A 23782-nucleotide genomic window follows, 5' to 3' on the forward strand; every position below is an offset into this window, starting at 1 on the left:
GCACATTCATAGTCTGATTCTTTTGAAACACTCTTGATTCAGACTTGTCAACATCTGTGTTTTTCTGTACATTGTTCTTCTTGTGCTATGGAGACTGAGGGTGATTTTCTTCTGTGAAAATTTTCAAGCCCCTTTGCCTGGAATTTCTTCTAAGCCTCTGATTCTCATTTGGCAAGCTTTCATACCAGTGCTTTCTTGAAGGTGACAATGGAAAGTTTTCAGATATATCTTCTTTCCTTGACCACTTCTTCAGTGGTTTGTTGACTGAATCACTGAGTATTGCGGTGGTCTAGACATGACATCAAGAATAATATCAGGTTGTGTTACTTTTCAAGCATCCTGTAATACAAATATGCAAATATGTGGCCTCACAGTGTATCAAAAACTAGACGAATACACTTAGCAGCTTATGGAGGGCTCTTAGACATTCAAACCAGATTTAGCCAGCCTTTCTTCAGCTCATTCAAACCAGATTTAGCCAGCCTTTCTTCAGCTCAGCCATCACCCCACTCCCACCCTTTTATGCAGACAATCACATTTTGGGAGAAATAATTTTGTAGTTTAAAATTTAATATGGCAGCAACTTTCAGCCATAAGTGTCTATGCCCAGTGTTACAGTGATATGCTACTCTCTAACCCATTCTCAGGCTATCATTTCTATGTTTACACAATAACTTTGTTTTCATGTCAAATCATAATTTATTCCTTTCGAAGACATTTAAAATGGTGATTAATTTGTGAAATACCAACAATGGAAAAACTCAGTCCTAAGAAACGGGAGTGAGAATAGCTATGATAATTACATGCAGAGACAGTAAAGATTATGTTGCTATTGCACTTGGTGAATCATAATTTTAACATTGGTATATCCTTTCCAAGTATATAAAAGAGCATCAGAAGTTCGCCAGCATTTCCTATTGACTCACTCAGCTTTGTTTTTTCCTCAAATTTCATGGGAAGTTAGGTAGCTTCTGTTCAGTATGAGTAGCAGGTTTTTGACAAATTGACATTTGTCTTAACCATGCATGAATTTATCAAATCAGCCTCATATTCCATGTAATTAAAAAAAATTCTTGGAGAATTGTTAGGTCCTTTTATCTTCATTTACATTGTTTGGCTACTCAAGGGTAACCTTATTGCATCTCAGTAACAAAGTAGAACAGAGTTTTTCTGCTTGTGGTGTCTTACTGTCTAAAGTCAGGTAAAGCATTTTGTTGTTCTTTACAAAAAAGCTTAAGTTGCTGTTATTCCTTTAGCATCAAATATTTGCTTCCCTAATATCAGCTGCTTCATTTCTATGTTTACACAATAACTTTGTTTTCATGTCAAATCATAATTTATTCCTTTCGAAGACATTTAAAATGGTGATTAATTTGTGAAATACCAACAATGGAAAAACTCAGTCCTAAGAAACGGGAGTGAGAATAGCTATGATAATTACATGCAGAGACAGTAAAGATTATGTTGCTATTGCACTTGGTGAATCATAATTTTAATATCCCATTAAATGAAAAGCACTCTTTGATTTCTGACATGTTAAACTTAGGAAATTGTGCATTTTCGAATTGTTTAAATACATTATCAGTAATTTGATTAAATATAAGTGGAGAAAATCCTCCAGATAGAAGACAGAGATCATTAAGCTAGATTAAGTGTGTGTATCTCCATACACTAATCAAAAGGAAATGTGATGTAATGAGCACTGGGTATTATATAAGATTGATGAATCACTGAACTCTACCTCTGAAACTAATAATATACTATAGGTTAGTTCATTGAATTTAAGTTAAAAACAAAACAAAACAATGTTAAGCAGAAAAAAAAATAGAGCTTAATTTGAAATTAAAAAAAAAAAAAAAGAAATGAGAACTATTTTAGTTATATTACTCTCAAGTAGAGTAGACCTTAAGGCAAAATGGATAAAGAGGACTTAAATGTATAAAAGATTAAATCTACCAAAAAGTCAGAAAATCTTAAATTTGTGTACATTTAATAATATAGCCTCAAAATTTTAAATAAAATTGACAGAATTATAAGGAAAACAGATAAATTCAAAATCATATGATAAGATTTTTACTTACATTCTAGTAATGATAAATTAAGCAGACAAAAATTATTAAGACTATAAGTAGGGGCGCCTGAGTGGCTCAGTGTGTTAAAGCCTCTGCCTTTGGCTCAGTCATGATTCCAGGGTCCAGGGATCGAGCCCAACATTGGGCTCTCTGTTCAGCAGGGAGCCTGCTTCCCCCTCTCTCTCTGCCTGCCTCTCTGCCTACTTGTGATCTCTCTGTCAAATAAATAAATCTTAAATATATATATATATATTGGAGGGGCACCTGGGTGACTCAGTTGGTTAAATGTCTAACTTTTGATCTCAGCCCAGGTCTTGATCTCAGAGTCATGAGTTCAAGCCCAACATTGGGCTCCATGCCCACTTTAAAAAAAAAAAAAAAAAGAGTATAAAAATTGGATAATTATGAAAAGCAAATGGCTAGTTTATACTTCCATACTTCTAAGGTTAATGATAGTTTATAAATTGTATTTGTTCTTTTTCTTATGTTCATATTTTTATAGTCTTAGATTTTTTGCTGTTTTTCATTACTGTTTTAAAAATTGAAATTTGATTCATGTATCATAAAATTCACACTTATAAAGTGTACAATTTTTAGTATATTGACAAGATTGTACAACCATCACCATTGTCTAATTTTAGAACATTTTTATAACCCCAAAAAGGAAAGCCATGCCCATTAAGCAGTCATTTCTTGTTTCCCCCCTCTGCCCACCAGTAGTCCTGATCAACCATTAATCTACTTATTTTCTTTATGGATTTGTTTATTCTGGACATTAGATATAAATAGAATCATATAGTATGTGTCTTTTTGCATCTGGTTATATTTGGTTCTTTTTTTTTTTTTTTTTTTTATAGAATTTATTTATTTTTTTTTTTAAAGATCTCATCTATTTATTTGTAAGAGAGAGAGAGAGTGAGAGCAAGCACAGGCAGACAGAGTGGAAGGCAGAGTCAGAGGGAGAAGCAGGCTCCCTGCGGAGCAAGGAGCCCGATGTGGGACTCGATCCCAGGACTGGGATCATGACCTGAGCCGAAGGCAGCCGCCTAACCAACTGAGCCACCCAGGCGTCCCATGGTTATATTTGGTTCTTAATCAGTTCTGTTGTATTTGATTTGAAAAGGACAAGTTTCTCCTTGAACTCTTGGTCTTTTATCCTCTAAAATTATCAAAAATTTAAACTGCTTTTGGTTTTGAAATGGCAGTCCACAATTCATTATCTCCTTTCTGCAAAAGTAAAAATGAGTCCAGCTTGAGTGAAATACAAGTCTGGCAATCTCTAAACCTGAAATCAAGGTCCGGTAGCCAGGGTGTAAGCTTGGTCAGTGGGATCTGGTATCCAAAGAGTGAAATGTTTCTGGCTTTACCTCATTTTTATTGCATGTAGATAGGAAGTTTCTTTGGTAGTTAATTTTTGTATTTCTTGTATCCCAGCACCCAGATCTTCTACTTGCTTTACAGATATAATTTTAAACTGGGTGAATAAGCAATATTTAGTTTAAAGGCATTTATAAATCATATAACTTAATCATTTCATACAGTTGGTGTGAGTGCAAACAATTTTATTAGCATTTCTTTTCTTTCTTTTTTTTTTTTTTTTAAATTTGAGAAGAGCCCAAGCACAAGAGAAGAGATTTGGCAGTGGGGAGGGTAGAAGGGGCAGAAGGAGAGGGACAAGCAGACTCCCTGCTGAGCAGGGAGCTTGACTCTGGGCTCCATCCCAGGACCCTGAGATCATGACCTGAGCCAAAGGCAGATGCTTAACTGACTGAACCACCCAGGTGCCCCATCATTTCTGATGTAACAGAAGAAGATCTTTAACAACAAACAAACAAACAAACAAACTGGTGATAGAATTTAAGAGCTTAAAGAATACTGAGGTCTAGTTAAATTCTCCTTTAAAAAAATTCATTATTTTTAAAAATAAGAAAACAAGTGGGGAAAGTTAATTGACCTATGATGTCATAGCAAGTTAGTGGTGCAGCTGGAATTAGAATATAGACCTAAATTTAATTTTGCCTTACTCTTCTTAGATGTAACACCCATTTCTCTGTTCCTTGAGGATCTAAATTTACTCTTCAGATAAGTGTTCTCTTTGTCTCTCTTTGCAGAGGAGGTTGTGAATAATAGAGCAAAGAGAGGCAGTATGTTTTCAAATGTTAGCATGCATCAGAATCACCTATAGGGCTTGTTAAAACAGATTATGTCTCCCCTCCCCGAATCTCCAATTTAGAAGTCTGGAGGAAGCCTTGATAATGTGCATTTCTAACTAACTCCCAGGTGATGCTGCTGCTGCTGGTCCAGGGATCACACTTTGAGAACCACTGCTTAAAAACAGTCATAAGGGGCACCTGGGTGGCTCAGTGGGTTAAGCCTCTGCCTTTGGCTCAGGTCATAATCTCAGGGTCCTGGGATCGAGCCCCGCATCAGGCTCTCTGCTCAGCAGGGAGCCTCCTACCCCACCCCCTCTCTCTGCCTGCCTCTCTGCCTACTTGTGATCTTTCTCTCTGTCAAATAAATAAGTAAAATCTTTAATAAAAAATAAAAACAGTCATAAGCTTTGGAGTCAAGTCATTCCCAGGCCTAAACTTTTGGCTGTATGACTTACTCCTGTGTGAACCCAATCAGGTTTTTAAACTGATACGTCTCTGTGTCCTGTACTTTATTTATTTACTTATTTATTATTTTTCAGTTTCCTGTACTTTAAATTGGTGATCATAATACTTATTTCAGAGTCATTATTTACTTAATATAAAAAAAATGTAGCATACTGTTTGGTACACTGTAAACACTCAATTGATGGTTTCTATTGTTATGTAATAAGTCTGGGTCCCAATTAAAAGTTAATGAGCCATACATTCAGTAAATGTTTTAGAGTAGATACCCAGAGACTTTTTGTTACTTCGTCATTTTGAGATGCTGAAGTGTGTGTGGGCGCGCACACACACATTCATACGCACAAACATATTCCTCTCTTGACTTGCTTTCTCATTTATGGGAAACCTGGCAGAACAGTGAGAGAAGAAGAGACAAATTGCAAAAGGGATTCCACTTCCAAGATTCAATTAACTATATTTTAATTCTATTAATCTCAGGTCTCTATTGTATATTGAAGTAAAGGTGGACAGTATTTTTGAAAAGAGCATATTTCAAAATAATCTGACAGCTGCCAACTGCTAAGATAGAACTGCTTATGAATTGCCCTTGTGTATGTTGTGTTAAGTGGTAGAAGGAGGAGAGAATAGGATGCTGGAGGTAGTATGGGTGGGAGGGGGGAATCTGCATGAAAGATTCTTCTAAACTCTGGGTTAGCCATATCCAGGGCTAGTCACAGTTCCTGAGGTGGTCTGCAGAATGAAGTTACAGAGGTGTACCTCTCAGCTGATCTTCTGCATGCACATTTATAGAAAGACTATTCAAATAATGTTAGCACTTACTCATTTTCCAATTATATGTGTACCGTGTTAGGTGCCATGGAGACTTGATTAAACTTTAGAAATTGTGTAGAAGCGGGTGCCTGGGTGGCTCTGTTGTTAAGCATCTGCCTTTGGCTCAGGTCATGATCCCAGGGTTCAAGGATCAAGCCCCACATTGGGCTTCCTGCTCAGCAGGAAGCCTACTTCTCCCTCGTCCACTTCCCCTGCTTGTGTTCCTTCTCTTGCTGTGTCTCTTTCTGTCAAATAAATAAATAAAATCTTTTTAAAAAATGTAAAGAGATAGCTAATAAATACATGCAAAGATGCCTTGCATTATTAGCTAATGAAATACAAATTGAAATCAAAATGAGACACCACTTCACATCTAGTAGGTTGGCTGTAATATAAAAGACGACAACACATGTTGGTGAGGATGTGGAGCGATTGGAAGCCTCATATATTGCTGGTGGCAATGTAAAATGGTGCTATGGAAGATAGTTTGGCAGTTCCTCAAAAACTTAAACATGGTGTCACCAAATAGACCTGGCCATTCTACTCCTTGTTATGTAACTGAAGAACTAAAAGCATAGTAACTCAATAACTTGAACACAAATGTTCACAGTAGCAAAAAAAGTAGAAACAACCCAAATGTCCATCAACTGATGAATTGATAAACAAAATGTGGTATATACGAATGCTATACAAAAGAATGAAGTACTGATGCATGTTATAACAAGATTGGGCTTTGAAAATACAGTGCTAAATGAAAAAAGCCAGATACAAAAGACTACATGTTATATGATTCCATATATATGAAATGTCCACAATAGGCAAATCTATACGGACTGAACGTGGATTAATGGTTGCTAGGTGTTGTGAGAATGAGGGAATGGAGAGAGAGGACTGTTAATGGGCACAGAGTTCTTTTTGGAGTGATGAAAATATTAAAAAAAAAATTAGTGGTGATAATTGCATAACCTTGTGAATATACAGTTATCCTCTGAATTGTACAATTTCAAAGAATAAGCTTTGTGGCATGTGAATTATCTCTCAGAAATGAAAACCAAGGTGCGCCTGAGTGGCTCAGTGGGTTAAAACCTCTGCCTTCAGCTCAGATCATTATCTCTGGGTCCTGGGATCGAGCCCCGCATTGGGCTCTCTGCTCAGCAGGGAGCCTGCTTCTTCCTCTCTCCCTCTCTGCCTACTTGTGATCTCTGTCTGTCAAGTAAATAAATAAAATCTTTAAAAAAAAAATGAAAACCAAAAATAAAATATACACCTGTAATGGGCATGAAGCATGAATGAGAAATAAACTTTGGTTGTCATAAAAAATAATTCTGGGAAGAGGACGTGATTCATGGTAGATGTACTTTCTGTGGAGAAACAAATCATCCTTCTATTAAAGATTCATAATGCATAGTAGCCCATCACAAGTTCCGAAAGCCTTGCAATGATGAAAACTTTATTTAGCTTCATTGAGCCATCATCTCCCAAACATTTCATCCTGAAAAACATTTACTCATGATGATCATGTGGAAGAACTAGTGCCCTAGAGGAGGAGGAATCTTGGGCTTAAGCATATGTATGGAGGAAATACCCGAAAGTTCTTTCCTTTCTTCCTTCTTTCCTTCCTTCCTTCCAACTTTTTAAAATTTAAATTCAATTAATTAACATATGATGTATTATTGGTTTCAGAGGTAGAGATCAGTGATTCATCAGCCTTCTAGAATAGCCAGTGCTCATTACATCACGTGCCCTCCTCAATGTCCAGCATCCAGTTATCCCATCCCTCTGCCTCCTCCCCTTCAGCAGCCCAGTACCTGGAAAGTTTCTTTATTTCTTCCCCCTAAAGATTTTATTTATTTATTTGAGAGAGAGAAAGAAAGAGAGAGAGAGAAAGCTGGGGTAGGGGGGTGTCAGAAGGAGAAGCAGAATCCCTGCTGAGCAGGGAGCCCAATGTAGGACTCTGTCCTGAGACTCCAGGACCATGACCTGAGCCGAAGGCTGTCACTTAATCAACTGAGTCACCCAGGTGCCCTACTTGGAAAGTTTCTTAAAACAGGTTCTGGACCTCACCCCAGTGATTCTGATTTCAGAGGTCTTGGGTACAGCCTTGAGAATCAAGCTCCCAGGTGATTTGATCCTTCAGGTTTGAGAACTAAACTTTGAGAAGCAGCTTTACAGCATAGACAAACCCTGTACCTTAAATGGGTGAATTTTATAGCATGTGAGTTATATCTCAAGAGAGATGCTAAAGAATTTGATATACTAGAAATAGCACTAAAATGTGAGTTCTAGTGATTTTGTAATGTGAGACCTTGCTCTGTGAGTGAATTATTTTAATTCAAATTTTCTTCACCTGTAAAACAATTCACTGCCCTATCTGCTATGTAGAGTTGTGGCAAAAACAAGGCAGTATACTCTTTCCCAAATTGTGTTTTATGGATAAAAATGTAACTTTAAAAAGTCCATGGTTATTTAAGTTTGGGAGATTCTGAGTTAAATAAGGTATATTCACACTGTTGCTCAGACCAATATTCTTGATTTGGACCCTAACATGAGTCTATGTGTATAAAATCAATTAAATATGAGATTTTTATTCATTCTATTTCTTATAGTTGATCCTTCACAGCTACTAAAGATCCATATGGAGTGGAAACTGTTTAAATAAACAAAATCTGAATAATATTGTGGGAATAGCAATACTTGTTCCTCTCTTGTTTCAAGCTTGATATTTTATTGATTTGTTTATTTGAAAAATTATTGACTGAAAAGAATTTTAGCAAATGACTACTATGATAAAATAATGTTTATTTATTTATTTTTAAAAAGATTTTATTTATTTATTTGACAGAGAGAAATCACAAGTAGATGGAGAGGCAGGCAGAGAGAGAGAGAGAGGGAAGCAGGCTCTCCGCTGAGCAGAGAGCCCGATGCGGGACTCGATCCCAGGACTCTGAGATCATGACCTGAGCCGAAGGCAGCGGCTTAACCCACTGAGCCACCTAGGCGCCCTAAAATAATGTTTATAAGGCCAAAAGTATTTTATCTAGTTGTCTCTTTTAATCAACTTATATTTATAGAGCAACTTATTTTCAAAATTAGATTGAAGCTAAATTAAATATATCTAGAAAAATTTGGCTCTCTAGTATTTTAATCGAAAAAATATAGTTTTTCCTTACTTCTCCTTTCCTTAAATTTGGGCTATTTTTAAAGCTTTTTAAAAATTTTTTAATTTTTAATTTTTTAAGCTTTTGAGACCCTTATTATCATTTTTATTTTAAGCTTTTATAATTAACTAAATGTTTTCTTATACTATAAGCTGTTTAAACTTCAGAATTTTGCTTCCTGGGGCTCCTCCTGGATGGCTCAATTGGTTGGGCGTCTGCCTTCAGCTGGGGTCATGATCCTGGGGTCCTGGGATCGAGCCCCATGATGGGCTCCCTGCTCAGTGGGAAGTCTGCTTCTCCCTCTCCGTCACTCCCTCTACTTGTCCTCTCTCTCTCTCTCTCAGTCAAATAAATAAATAAAATCTTCAAAAAAAATTTAAAAAAAACAAAATTTTGTTTTCTTTTTAATTTTAGTTGAAAAGCATTTCTCCCCTAATTTTCTTTAGTGATCTGTTTTAAGCATTATTTTGATAAGCTATAGTCTATATTTTAACCTCTCTAGAACAATTTTATTGTATTAAATTTCTTGAAATTAGGTATATATTATTAACATGGCATTGGGAATGTATGTATATAGTTTGAAGACATTTTTTTGGGACCTTACTATAATAATACCTTTATTTCAGATGATGTGGAGGACCATCTTACTACGATATTGTTTTCTTTTGGTTTCCTGTCTACTTACTGCCCTTGAAGCTGTGCCTATAGACATAGACAAGACAAAAGTAAAAAATACTCAACCTGTGGACAGCGCAAAGATAGAACCACCAGTAAGTGAAATGATAAAGATAATCTTGTGGGAAGAATTTTAACCAAATGTTGCTAATATTTGTTACTTGTAAAATTGTACATTTAAGAACTATTTCTGAAATATCAGTAAAAGAATACTGGATAAGCTTATGTTGTTAATATTAGACATTGTTTATTTAATGTAGTTCATATATTAAATAATGCACAGGAGAATATTAATCATAATACATTTCCAATGGAGAGCTCACTAGCCAAGAAAAGATTGTATTATATTAAAAGAAGAGACAGGTGACAGTGGAGTAAAATCAACTAACTAATATTATTAAGTCCTCATTATCCAAGCCATATAGAATATTTACCTTTATGTAAAAACTATATATTGGTTCTGATATAAAATTCCTCATTTGAAAAATACAGCTTTTTAACTTTGTCCCAGTTATCAGAGTAGATGTGTCTCAATGCCATTTTGCTAGTCTTTTTTTTTTTTTTTTTTAGGATTGAGATCTTTAGATGCAGGGAAGGAAAAGCTTTGAGAAACATTATTGTTTGTTTCTTAATTTGAAGGATACTGGACTTTATTATGACGAATATCTTAAGCAAGTGATTGATGTGCTGGAAACAGATAATCATTTCAGAGAAAAGCTCCAGAAAGCAGACATAGAGGAAATAAAGGTAAATGTAATTAAATAATTATTTAACAAACATTAGAACATCCAAGACACTGAATTAAATATTAGGAATACAAAGATGAAGCTCTTATTTATTCTGAGTAAGTAATATCTAGAAAAAAAGCTTATTAGCATGAAAATATGATGGGGGTATAATATATTTTGGAAATGCTTAGAATGGGCACCTAATTTCAGCAGTGGGGAAGTCATTTTTCCTGATAGAGGTAATAGCATTGTGCCAATAATTTCCCTGGATTATTTTGAGAGTGATCTTATATTTCCTTTGAAGAATTAATTTGATCTATGGAACTAATGTCCTAGAGTAAATAATATTTAATGTAGAACTTTCAGTGTCTCTTATCTTCTTAAGTTAGGATTAAAACATTATTTATGGCAGGATGCCTGGGTGGCTCAGTGGGTTAAATGTCCAATTCTTGGTTTCCACTCAGGTCATGATCTTAGGGTCATGAAATTGAACCATGTGTTGGGCTCACGATCAGTGTGGAGTCTGCTTGAAATTCTCTCTCTCCCTCTCCCCCTACCCCTTCCCTTCTCTCACTTTCTCTCTCTCTCTCAAATGAATAAATAAATCTTTTTTTTTTTTAAAGAACATTATTTGTGGCTAACAGAAAAGGTGGAAGTATAATAGGAATAATCGTAAATATATAAGTATAATTATAAGTATAATAGGAAGTATAATAGAGATAATCCTGGGGTATGGGAATACTTTTATAACTGTCTGCCTTTCACAATCAGTTCTTCTTCCCTGCTGGGTCAAGGGGAGATGAAATTTAGTAAGTTAGACAGTTATTCAATTAAAAAGATATAAGAATTAAAATAGACAATAGGAATCATTATACATAGCTCAGGAAGACTTAGGAAAAACTGTCAGAAAAAAAGTTAGAATTTGTCCTTACCTTTTCAGCTAAGTATTTTGGTCATGTTTTTGTTTTTGGTTTTTTAAAGATTTTATTTGTTTATTTTGACAGAGAGAGAGGGAGAGAGCACAAGCAGAGGGAGTGGCAGCAGAGGGAGAGGGAGAAGCAGACTCCCAGCTGAGCAGGGAGCCCAATGTGGGGCTCCATCCTGGGACCCTGGGATCATGACCTGAGCTGAAGGCAGAAGCTTAATGACTGAGCCACCCAGATGCCCCTCAGTCAAGTATTTTGAAAGGGGAATCATAGTACATTTCTTCACTTCACAAATATTGCTGACTGGAAGGATTATGGCTTTGCCCCTATCACTCCACTGAATATACTTTTATGAAAGGATGTCAGTGACTTTTTTTTTTTTTTTAGATTTTATTTATTTATTTGACAGACAGAGATCACAAGTAGGCAGAGAGAGAGAGAGAGGAGGAAGCAGGCTCCCTGCTGAGCAGAGAGCCCGATGGGGGGCTTGATCCCAGGACTGTGGGATCATGACCTGAGCCGAAGGCAGAGGCTTTAACCTACTCAGCCACCCAGGCGCCCCTGTCAGTGACTTCTTAATTGCCAAATCCAGTGAATACTTTTTAAAAAATATTTTATTTATTTATTTGACAGAGAGATCACAAGTAGGCAGAGAGCAGGGTGGGAGGGGGGAGGCAGGTTCCCCAGTAAGCAGAGAGTCTGATGTGGGGCTCCATCTCAGGACCCTGGGATTATGACCTGAGCCAAAGGCAGAGGCTTAACCTACTGAGACACCCAGGCGCCCCCAGTGGATACTTTTTATTCCTCTTCTTACTGGACTCCTTTCTATCATCTTGGTGGTTCTCAGATTTTAGGCTTATTGAAACACAGATTCCTGGGCCCCACCTATAGATTTTGTGATTCAGTAAGTCTAGAGCTTACATTTCTAAAGTTCGCTGTTGGTGCTAATGCTTCTACTTGGGGACCACATTTTGAGAACCATTGTTATATGTAATAATGATGACCACTATCTCATTGAGTATATTGCTTTTTTTGCTTCCATAACAGCAAATTCTCCTAGTTCTCCTTCTTACCTCTGAACATTCTTTCTTGGTCTCCCTTGTAGTTCTTTATCTTCTGCAGTGGGCCCCATGGACTTAGTCCTAAAATGTTTGTCTGCCTGATTGCTAGTCAGATTTGCAGTTTGTGATTGCAAATGCACTTATAAACAAGAGAAAGTAAGCTATTAACTATTTTGTTTCTTACATTTTGGAACACAAACTTACCTATGAGAAAAGTAATCAAAGGAGACAAGCTAAAAAAGATTAATTTTGAAAAGTCATTTATATGTGTAATTACTAAAGTTTAAGGTGGCCAAGTTATTTTTTAAGATGACTTTATTGAAATGTAATTCACATACCTTAAAACTTGTGCCTTTAAAGCATACAATTCAGTGGTGTATCTACAGGTGGCCCTCAGTACTATCTACTTTTAAACAATTTCGTTCCTCCCCAAAAGAAGCCAGGTGCCCATTAAGCTATCTCTCCCCATTTCCCCCCTCTTCTTGTCCCTTGGTCTTCTTTCTATATCTATGGATTTGCCTACTTTGGACATTCCATATAAATGGAATTATACAATATGTGGTCTTTTGTGTGTGGTTTCTTTGACCGAGCATAATGTTTTTCAAGGTTCATTGTATTGTAGCTTATATTAGTACATTCATTTCTTTTTATGACTGAACAATATCTCCCTTTATGGATATTCCATATTTTGGTTATCAACTCATCAGCTGATGGACATTTGGTCATTTCTACTTTTTATGCTAGTATGAATAATGCTGCTGTGAACATTCAGGTACAGGTTTTTATGTGAACATATGTCACAATTCTTTACGTATATACCTAAGAATGGATTTGCTGGATCTTATGGTAATTCTGTGTTTAACTTTTTGAGGAACTGCCAAACTGTTTTTCAAAGTGGCTGTACCATTTTGCAATTCCAGTTACTTTTTGAGTTTTTCCTTTGTGCTTTAATTATGCTTTCAATTGTATGGTTTTTATTTTTATCTTTTTCTTTCTTTCTCCAAAGTTTTATAAATTCCAGTTAACATGCAGTATAATATTAGTTTCAGGTACAGAATTTTGCGATTCGTCATTTAGATACAACACCCAGTGCTCATTACAATAAATATCCTCCTTAATACCCATCACTGTTTAAGCCATCCTCCCTGCCCACCTCCCTTCCAGTAACCCTCAGTGTGTTTTTCTGTAGTTTAGAGTCTCTTTTATGGTTTGCCTCTTTCCCCACCCCATATTCATCTGCTTTCTTTCTTCAGTTCCACATATGAGTGAAATCATGTGGTATTTGTCTTTCTCTGACTCATTTTGCTTAGTATAATACTCTCTAGGTCCATCCATGTCATTGCAAATGGCAAGATTTCATTCTTTTTCATGGTTGACTAATATTCCATTGTATATGTGTGCACATCTCCTTTATCCATTGATCACTTGATGACATTTTGGTTCTTTCTAGAATATATAGTTTTTACATATCTTTCTTTTATTTTATTTTATTTATTTATTTATTTATTTATTTATTTAAAAGATTTTATTTATTTATCAGAGAGAGAGAGGGGGAGAGAGCGAGCACAGGCAGACAGAATGGCAGGCAGAGGCAGAGGGAGAAGCAGGCTCCCTGCTGAGCAAGGAGCCCGATGTGGGACTCGATCCCAGGACGCTGGGATCATGACCTGAGCCGAAGGCAGCTGCTTAACCAACTGAGCCACCCAGGCGTCCCACATATCTTTCTTTTAGAGTTATAAACTGAGTATCTTTTAAAAGAAATCTTTTTGTAATATCACATTTATCTAAATTAGTCAAAAGCATCTATCACTACTTTATCATATCCCTCATTTTAATATATTGTGTCTGATCTAAAAAAGGAATGTAATAAATAAAGCTAACTTGTTAATTTTAACAGAGTGGGAGGCTAAGCAAAGAACTGGATTTAGTAAGTCACCATGTGAGGACAAAACTTGATGAGCTGAAAAGGCAAGAAGTGGCAAGGTTAAGAATGCTAATTAAAGCTAAATTGGATTCTCTTCAAGGTAAGTGCTAAAGAAAAAGTAGGAAAGTTTCAGCATATGTTCAAGTCAGCTTATATTGTCACATACCATGTTCTTCTAGTCAAAATTTAATGGTAGTATTGATTTTTCTTCTCTTAATTTTTAAAATTTAGTTTTTAAAATAGGTAATATATTCATATCATTCAAAAGTCAAAATGATTAGCCTTAAATTATTATGTCAATGAAAAGTAATTAATTAAGCCACTGAATTCAAGGAGGAAGAATAACATCAAAGGAAACCAAAAGAGAGAAAATCGAATTATAACAATTTCCATAGATGAAATAGAAAAATTGTCAGAGATGCTCTAAGAAAACCATACCAGGCCCAGAGAGTGTCAAAAGGAATTCTATTAAACTATTAAAGAACAGATTCTCGGGGTCACCTGGGTGGCTCAGTTGGTTAAGTGTCTACCTCTTGGTTTCAGCTCAGGTCATGATCTGAAGGTTGATTATGAGATCGAGCCCCATGTTGGGCTCCACAGTCAGTGAGGAGTCTCCTTGGGATTCTCTTCCTTATCTCTCCCTCTACTCCTTCTCTTTATCAAGTAAAAATAAATTAATCTTTTTTTTTAAAGAACAGATTGTCAATGCTATTTAAACTATTCCAGAGCACAGAAAAAGAAGGAAAGCTTTCATACTCTTAATATGTTATTGATGCCAAAACCAAAATTATTGTATATCAAAATAGCAAGTAGATTTATTTTAGGAATGCAAGACTGACTTAATATTAGGAAATCTAATACTATAAATCATCACATGAATAGAAATAAAGATAAAAAATTTTGGTGTGACAAAAGAAATCAAGAAGTCAAAGGACAAAGGATAAGTTAGAATAAATCTTTGAAACTTCTGTCTTTAAAAATTAAGATTTGGGGGCATCTGGGTGGCTCAGTGGGTTAAGCCTCTACCTTTGGCTGAGGTTATGATCTCAGGGTCCTGGGATCGAGCCCCACATTGGGGTTTCTACTCGGCAGGGAGCCTGCTTCCCCCCTTCCTCTGTCTGCCTCTCTGCCTACTTGTGATCTCTCTCTCTGTCAAATAAATAAATAAATAATCTTTAAAAAAAATTTAAGATTTGGGGTGCCTGGGTGGCAGAGTTAGTTAAACATTCACCTCTTGGTTTTGACTCAAGTTGTGATCTCAGGATTGTGAGATAGAGCCCTGCCTTGTATGGGGCTCCAAGCTCAGTGCAGTGTCTGCTCAAGATCATTTATCCCTCTCCTTCTGCCCCTTCCCCCACCCCCACCCCGCTCCCCGCTCATGCCCAAGCATGCTCTCTCTAAAATAAATAAATAAATAAAATTAAGATTTTTTTTTTTTAGAGCGGTGTAAGGTTTACAGTAAAATTGAAGTAAAGGTGCACAAATTTCCCATATACCCCCAAACACAAATAACCTCTTTCATTACTAGCATTATCCACCAGAATGGTAAATTTTTACAAATTTTTTACAAATTTTTACAAATTTTTACAATTGATGAACCTACATACACCGACATATATCACACATCATAATCACCCAAGTCCATAGTTAACACCAGAGTTCACTTTTGGTGTTTTACATTCATGGGTTTGGATAAATCTATAATGATATGTATCTACCATTACCGTTTCATGCAGAGTAGTTTCACTGCCCTAAAAATCCTCCACTCTGCCTATTCATGCTCCTATATTTTTTTAATTTTAGACTTTGAGGAGATTAAATAGCTATGAAGTAGAATTTTTGAAATGTGAAGATATCCACAGATAAGAAAGTAATCTATATCAGCTTAACAGTAACCCACAAACTTCGGACCAACTAGAAAGTAATCTCCTATATCAAACGACTGTCTCCATATCTATAGAAAAGGAGCAATTGACAAAATTTAATACCCCTCCTTAATTTTAGAAAAGTAATAAAATAGTAATCAATAGATACTTCTGTAACACGATCAGGTATGTCTAACTCAGCCACATCATACTTACTGGGGAAATACAATTTTGTATTCTAACTAAAATCAGGAATAAGACAATGATGTCCACAGTCACCACTACTAATTAGCATTGCATTGGAGGTACTAGCCAAAACAATTATATAAATTAAAAAAAAAATTGGAGGTAAAGTCGTTGAAAAGGAGCTGATAAAACCATTTCTGTTTGCAGGTAATATGATTTTATACTTGGAAATCTCAAAATAATTGACTAAAAAAATAAACAACAGGAAAATTCAGCAAGGTAAATTTAATATATAGAAATCAGTACTTTTCATATGCAACAGCCAGTTACAAGATATAATGGAAGAAAAGACTCTATTTACAGATACCAACAAAGATAAAATACTCAGAGTAAACCTATTAAAAAATTGGACTTACAGACCAAAAGCTTTAAAATACTCCTGAAAGATGCAAAAGTAGTAGACTTGAAAAAAATGAAAAGACATACCATTTTTTTTGATACAAAGACTCAACATTATAAACATGTCAATTTTCCTTAGGTTAATTTATAAATTTAGCATGATCCAAATAAAAAATATCTACTTTCCTCCCAATACTAGACAAGTTAATTTTAAAGTTCATATGAAAAAGGAAACAAGGAAGATAAGCTACATACCTTGGAAAAAGAACAATGAAGGACTATGGGGCGCCTGGGTGGCTCAGTGGGTTGAGCTGCTGCCTTCGGCTCGGGTCATGATCTCAGGGTCCTGGGATCGAGCCCCGCGTCGGGCTCTCTGCTCCGCAGGGAGCCTGCTTCCCTCTCTCTCTCTCTCTCTCTCTCTCTCTCTCTTTCTCTGCCTGCCTCTCTGCCTACTTGTGATCTCTGTCTGTCAAATAAATAAATAAAATCTTTAAAAAAAAAAAGAACAATGGGGCGCCTGGGTGGCTCAGTGGGTTGGGCCTCTGTCTTCGGCTCGGGTCGTGGTCCCAGGGTCCTGGGATCGAGCCCCGCATGGGGCTCTCTGCTCGGCAGGGAGCCTGCTTCTCCCTCTCTCTCTGCCTACTTGTGATTTCTCTCTATGGCAAATAAATAAATAAAATCTTAAAAAAAAAAAAAGAACAATGAAGGAATAAATAGTTATGTTAGATATTAAAACCTATCACTAAGCCTCACTCATGAGAACTGTATGGTTTCGGCATATAGGTAGAAAGACCAATGGAACTGAATAGAAATACCAGAAGTAAAAGTAAATACATTTAGAATTTAGTTTGAATTAAAGGTGATATATGTCATTATTAGTGGGATCAAGATAGATTTTTAAAGAGAATAATGTTGATACAATTGGATAGCCATTTGGAAAAGGTACAGTTAGATCTCTCTCTCATTCAAATCAGAATAAGTACAAATGATTCAAAGATATCAGTGTAGAAAATAATACCAAAAAACACTAGATGACAAGTTGAGCAAGTTCTTTGTTAAGTTGGAATGGCCTTTCTAGTTATGAATGAAAATCAAGAGGTTAGATTTGGCAAGTGGGAGATCCTTCCAGCTGGCATCTCTGTCTTTGTGACATGTCCCCATAGGCTGGTTATCTGAATGGTTCATTGACCTTAATAAACACCTGAACCTTTACTCCTGGTAAACTTTATATCGCAAAGGAATCACCTGGGGAGCTAGTTAAAAATGCAGTTTACTGGATCTTATCTCTAGAATTTCTGATTCTGAGAGTGAGTAAGATGCATTTTATTTTATTTTTACTTATTTATTTTTAAAGATTTTATTTATTTATTGGACACACAGAGAGAGAGTGATCATAAGTAGGCAGGCAGGCAGAGGAAGAGGGGGAAGCAGGCTTCCTGCTGAGCAGAAAGCCTGATGTAGGGCTCGATCCCAGGACCCTGAGACCATGGCCTGAGCTGAAGGCAGAGGCTTAACCCGCTGAGCAACCCAGGCATCCCTGTAAGATGCATTTTAAACATGTGACTCTGGTCAGTGGATCATATTGGACAAATGCTTGTATAGAGCATTAAACTTCCTGCTGGTGAATAGACATAGAAAACACATACTGGGGGCGCCTGGGTGGCTCAGTTGGTTAAGCAACTGCCTTGGGCTCAGGTCATGATCCCAGGGTCCTTGGATGGAGCCCCATGTCAGGCTCCTTACTCAACAGGGAGCCTGCTTCTCTCTCTCACTCTGCCTGCTACTCTGCCTGCTTGCGCTCTCTCTCTCTGTCTAAACAAACAAACAAACAAACACTCCTTATCCTGAGATTAAGGATATCAATGAGAGGTAAACTGAGCTCATACACTCCTACTCAGGTAGTCAGACATAGAAGGACATTCCATCCTTAAAGCTGGGCCTAAGGTACCTTGAGATTACTTTCCTGTTAGACAACTTCCATCCCTTCAATCTTGGCAATATTTTCTTTATTCCAAATAGGTGCTGAATTTCATGGTCTAAAGAAAACTGATGCTTAGAAAGCTTATGAGTGTTTTCTCACTGATTCAGAATTTATGAATTGAAATTTCTAATAATTGGAAGAAAGACTTAAAGGGTCCTTTTTTTGGGGGGGGGTGTAGTTTTTAAAATAAGTAATGCATTGACATGGGTGAAAACTAGAAACTATAGAAGACATAGAGTAAAAGTGCTCTGATATTTTTGTACCCTGTAAGTTCCCACTGCCCCAAACATTATCCTTCGATTTCTTCATTCTTATATAAGCAAATACAAATAAAAATCCTTATTTTTCCTCTCTTCTTGTGCAAAAGGCAGCATGTAAAACACATTTGGCGCTTTGTATTTTTCTTTTAACATCCTATTTGGAGGTCATTCTGTATTAGTACATAGAGACCATCTTCATTTAAAAAAAAAGTTTCTTTTGCAGCTGCATAGATTTCCATTATATTGATATACCATAATTTATTTAACTAGGGCTACTGGTGATGGCCTTTTGGGTTATTTCTAGCAAACACTCTTGTACATCTATCACTCCATATCTGTGTAAAATTATCTGTAGGGTAAGTTCCCTGCAGAGAAACTATATATATATGTATTTGTAATTTTGATAGATATTGCCACCTGCACAGACCTTGTATCAGTATATACTCTTGTAATTTCTTACATCCTGTTAATAGTATGTATCTTCAAATTTTAAGAGTTTGACCATTCTGTTAGTATAATAGCGTAGTTTTAACATGTATTTCTCCTGTTTGGGGTGAGGCTAAATATCTTTTCATGTGCTTCACTGTTTGGTCATATCCTTTAGGCCTGGGTCTTAGGACAAATCTTTTCTTCATAAGTAAAATTTGTACAGTGCCATTGAAAGAATTCAGTGAAATCTTAATTTAACTACATTAAGCAGTTTCTTACTTTCTAGTATAACAAAATGTTCTGGGTTCATCTTGTACCTACCCTGCCTCAGGCCTGGAATGAGTCGTTTCTCTGAGGATTCCTGGTTCATTTTAGTGGGAAATGATATTACAGACCAAAGACTGGCGTTAGGTGTGCTCATTGCTTCTGTAATATATATTTTTTCTATTTTTTAAAGATTTTTTTTTATTCATTTGAGAGAAAGAGAGGGAGAGAAAGAAGCACAGCATGACAGAGGGAAAAGCAGATTTCCTGCTGAGCAGGGGACCTCAGGATCATGACCTGAGCTGGAGGCAGATGATTAACCCAGGCACCCCTGTTTTCATCTTGTTTTATTTTTTCCTCTTGTCCCCTATGATCCTCTGTTTTGTTTCTTAAATTCCACATATGAGTGAGATCATATGGTAAGTTTGTTTCTCTCATTGACTTAGTTTGCTTAGCATAATATCTTCTAGTTCCATCCACGTCACTGTAAGTGGCAAGATTTCATTTTTTTGATGGCTGAGTAGTTTTCCACCCACATCTTCTTTGTCTGTTCATCTGTTGATAGCCATTTGGGCTCTTTCCGTAGTTTGGCTATCTTGGACATTGCTGCTATAAACATTGGTGTGCATGTGCCCCTTCGGGTCACTCCATTTGTAACTTTAGGGTAAATACCCAGTAATGCAATTGCTGGGTCATACGGTAGCTCTATTTTCAACTTTTTGAGGACCGTCCATACTGTTTACCAGTATGTGGAAATAAGTGGCTGCACCAGCTTGCATTCCCAGCAGTGTAGGAGGGTTCCTCTTTTCCCCACTTTGCCAATATCTGTCATTTCCTGACTTGTTGTTTTTGGTCATTCTGACTGGTGTGAGGTGGTATCTCATTGTGGTTTTGATTTGTAGTTGCCTGATGCCGAGTCAGAGATTTCTTTCTTGCCTTCCATGATTCCCTATTTGTACATTCCTTTTTCCTAAGTGAGAACTCTGACTTTTAACAAATCAACACGTGTGCCTATTTTGCTCAATTCTATAATTCAGCTGAAATAGTCTAGATACACTTCACCCATTCAACTACAGTAAACTGTAGCTTGTTTTTTGTTTGTTCATTTGGCTATTTTTTTGGGTTTTGTTTTGTTTTTAAATAGGCTCCATGCCCAGCCGTGGCGTCAAAAGTGGGGTTTAACTTACAACTCTGGGATCAAGACCTGGGGGGCACCTGGGTGGCTCAGTAAGTTAAGTGCTGCTGCCTTTGGCTCCATACTGAACCCCACGTTGTTGGGCTCCCTGCTCAGTGAGGAGTCTGCTGGGTCTCTCTATCCCTCTTCCTGTTCATGCTCTCTCTCTCCAAAAATGAATAAAAAAAAAAAGTCAGTGCTTAACCAATTGAACCAGCCATGTGCCCCAAACTGTAGCACTGTAGGTTGTTTTAAAAAAATTATTCACAAGTAAAACAATTAGTATTTCTTTAAAAATAAGTCCTAGGGTGCCCGGGTGGCTCAGTGGGTTAAGCCTCCACCTTCAGCTCAGGTCATGATCTCAGGGTCCTAGGATGGAGTCCAAAATCAGGATCCTTGCTCGGCAGGGAGCCTGCTTCCTCCTCTCTCTCTCTCTCTGCCTGCCTCTCTGCCTACTTGTGATCTCTCTCTGTCAAAAGAGTTTATTTATTTATTTGACAGAGAGAGATCACAAGTAGGCAGAGAGAGGAGGAAGCAGGCTCCCTGCTGAGCAGAAAGCCTGATGTAGGGCTCGATCCCAGGACCCTGAGACCATGGCCTGAGCCGAAGGCAGCGGCTTAACCCACTGAGCCACCCAGGCACCCTAAATAAATAAAATCTTTAAAAAAAGTCTTAATCTTGGGACGCCTGGGTGGCTCAGTCAGTTAATGTCTGCCTTCTGCTCAGGTCATGTTCCCAGGGTCCTGGGATTGAGTCCTGCATTGGGCTCCCTGCTCAGCAAAGAGCCTGCTTCTCCCTCTGCCTGCTGCTCCCCCTGCTTGTGCTCTCTCTCTCTTTCTCTCCCTGACAAATAAATATATAAAATCTTTAAAAAAAAATAAGTCCTAAACCAAATGAATTTACCTGTTTTATAAAGGATTGTTCCATAAAGGATTCATTGGAGCAGCATACAAAAAATTCCATCATATACATTTTAGAGCAATTAAAAAAAATGCTATTTAGGGAGCAGCTGGCTGGCTCAGTTGGAAGAGCATGGGACTCTTGATCTGGGGGTTGTGAGTTTGAACCCCACATTGGGTATAGAGATTGCTTAAAAATAAAATACTGGGGAAAAAATTCTACCTTTTTTTTTTTTTTTAAAGATTTATTTATTTGTGAGAAAGAGAGTGAGAGCATGAGTTGGGGGAGGAGCAGAAGGAGAGAATCTCAAGCAGACTCTTCACTGAGTACAGAGCCCCAACATGCTGGTCAATGTGGGGCTCAATCCCATCACCCAGGAAATCGTGACCTGAGCCTAAACCAAGAGTCAGTAGCTTAGCTGAATGAGCCACTCAGGCACCCCTCTACTTAGATCTTTGATGAGGGCAGTATAGTAGAGTTTATCTAATTAAAAGTAGGAAATGTGGTAGTTTTACAATAATAAAAAAGGTTTTACTATTATACTGATAGTCAACTAACCTTTCTAGAAATATATAGAATAATAGAATAATATTGAAGTGTACATATTATGTCGTATTTCTTTCTAGATTCAAGGACATTAGTTTTGCCTAGAATAATATGTACAATATTCTAAAAGAAAATATGAATGCTTAATATGTACAATATTCTAAAAGAAAATATGAATGCTTAATCTAAAATTTTGTATATTCTTACAAAATCCTGTAGGAATAAATATAAATGCTTATTCTTATGTACCACTTACATTAATGTTTCTAGCTTTTAGTACTTTATCATTTACAGTTTTCTCATTTTCTTTCAGATACAGGCATAGACCACCATGCTCTTCTAAAACAATTTGATCACCTAAACCACCTGAACCCTGACAAGTTTGAATCTACAGATTTAGATATGCTCATCAAAGCGGTGGGAATAATTCCAGAAAATGTTGTCATTGTTGTGCCTTTGAGGTTTTTGTCATTTGATAAGTCAATTCAATGAAGTGGCAATATGACTTTTAGATACTCTCAAGAGTATTTTTAAAGGGAGATAGTTTAACCTTTATTACTACAGATAATAATACAGACATAACAATCTGTAACCCCTTGCCCACAATTCTAAAACCCAAAGCACTATAAAAGCTGAAATCTGGCTTCAATTATAGTAAGGATATTTGTAGTTTTCATTTAGTCTACATAATGTGAATATTCCCAGACTTTGCTGAGGAAGTACTAATCTGTTTGATAACAGACTTTGCAAGGAAAACATAATACAGCATAAATGCCATATTCTCTTTCTGAAATCTAGAAAATTCTGAAATATACCTGGGTTCTGGGTTTTTCAGTAAGAGTTTGTGGACCTCTCATGTTGTACTATGTAGATTTACCGAAACAGATGCTGTAGCCTTGCTATGAGTTTAGTTAAGTAGTTAGAAACCTTTCTAGTTTTCTAGAAAGGTTTCTAGAAAGAAGGAAGTCCTTTCCTTCCTTTTTTTTTTTTTTAAATCTTATTTATTTATTTGTCAGAGAAAGAGAGTGCACAAGCAGGCAGAGTGGCATGCAGAGGTGGAGAGAAGCAGGATCCCTGCCTAGCAAGGAGCCCCATGCGGGACTTGATCCCAGGACCCTGGGATCATGACCTGAGCCAAAGGCAGGGGCTTAACCGATGAGCCACCCAGGTGTCCCAAACCTTCCTTCATTTAAAAATCAATTTATATATTATTTACTTACGAGGAGCTTTCTAAAGTTGAGTTTTGCTTTGAACTATGAGTTTCTTTTAATGCCTACATTCTGATAATAATAATGATTAAAATAAAATGGCAGAATTTAAAAGAGGAGTCCAATGTTTTCTGGACCTTCTATACTACCTTCTGTTAGAATATGCTGTATGCAGGAAAGCCCTTATTTATATTTTCAAATACTCCTTGTAATTTAGTTTAAATATTACATTATAGGCCACAAGTGATCTAGAACACTATGATAAGACTCGACATGAAGAATTTAAAAAATATGAAATGATGAAGGAACATGAAAGGAGAGAATATTTAAAAACACTGAATGAAGAAAAGAGAAAAGAAGAAGAATCTAAATTTGAAGAAATGAGGAAAAAGCATGAAAATCATCCCAAAATTAATCATCCAGTAAGAATTATGACTTTAAGAAACTCTAATTAGATGTAGATACTTCTTTGTATCAGACAGTAGAATTTTATAAGTTATTAGTACTTTAGATTCTTAATTCTGCACCATTTCTCAAATTTGTATTTTATTTTCAGCCTGTATACATAGATCGTATTTTGTTTTGAGCATTTTTAAAA

At 36.6% G+C, this 23782-nt stretch overlaps 1 protein-coding gene across 3 annotated transcripts in view; it reads left to right on the forward strand.

The window, feature by feature from the left end:
* The window catches only part of NUCB2 (nucleobindin 2), a 49289-nt gene that overhangs the window by 17015 nt on the left and 8492 nt on the right, over nucleotides 1–23782 (forward strand). For all 3 annotated transcript variants that reach the window (XM_059137432.1, XM_059137422.1, XM_059137438.1), the window contains exons 3-7: nucleotides 9285–9428; nucleotides 9973–10080; nucleotides 13946–14072; nucleotides 22290–22393; nucleotides 23421–23606. In XM_059137432.1, coding sequence (XP_058993415.1) covers nucleotides 9285–9428; nucleotides 9973–10080; nucleotides 13946–14072; nucleotides 22290–22393; nucleotides 23421–23606 — 669 coding nt within the window. The remainder of the gene's footprint in view (nucleotides 1–9284; nucleotides 9429–9972; nucleotides 10081–13945; nucleotides 14073–22289; nucleotides 22394–23420; nucleotides 23607–23782) is intronic.

The sequence above is a fragment of the Mustela lutreola genome, chromosome 1, assembly GCF_030435805.1.
Source record: "Mustela lutreola isolate mMusLut2 chromosome 1, mMusLut2.pri, whole genome shotgun sequence".
NCBI classification, from domain to species: domain Eukaryota; kingdom Metazoa; phylum Chordata; class Mammalia; order Carnivora; family Mustelidae; genus Mustela; species Mustela lutreola.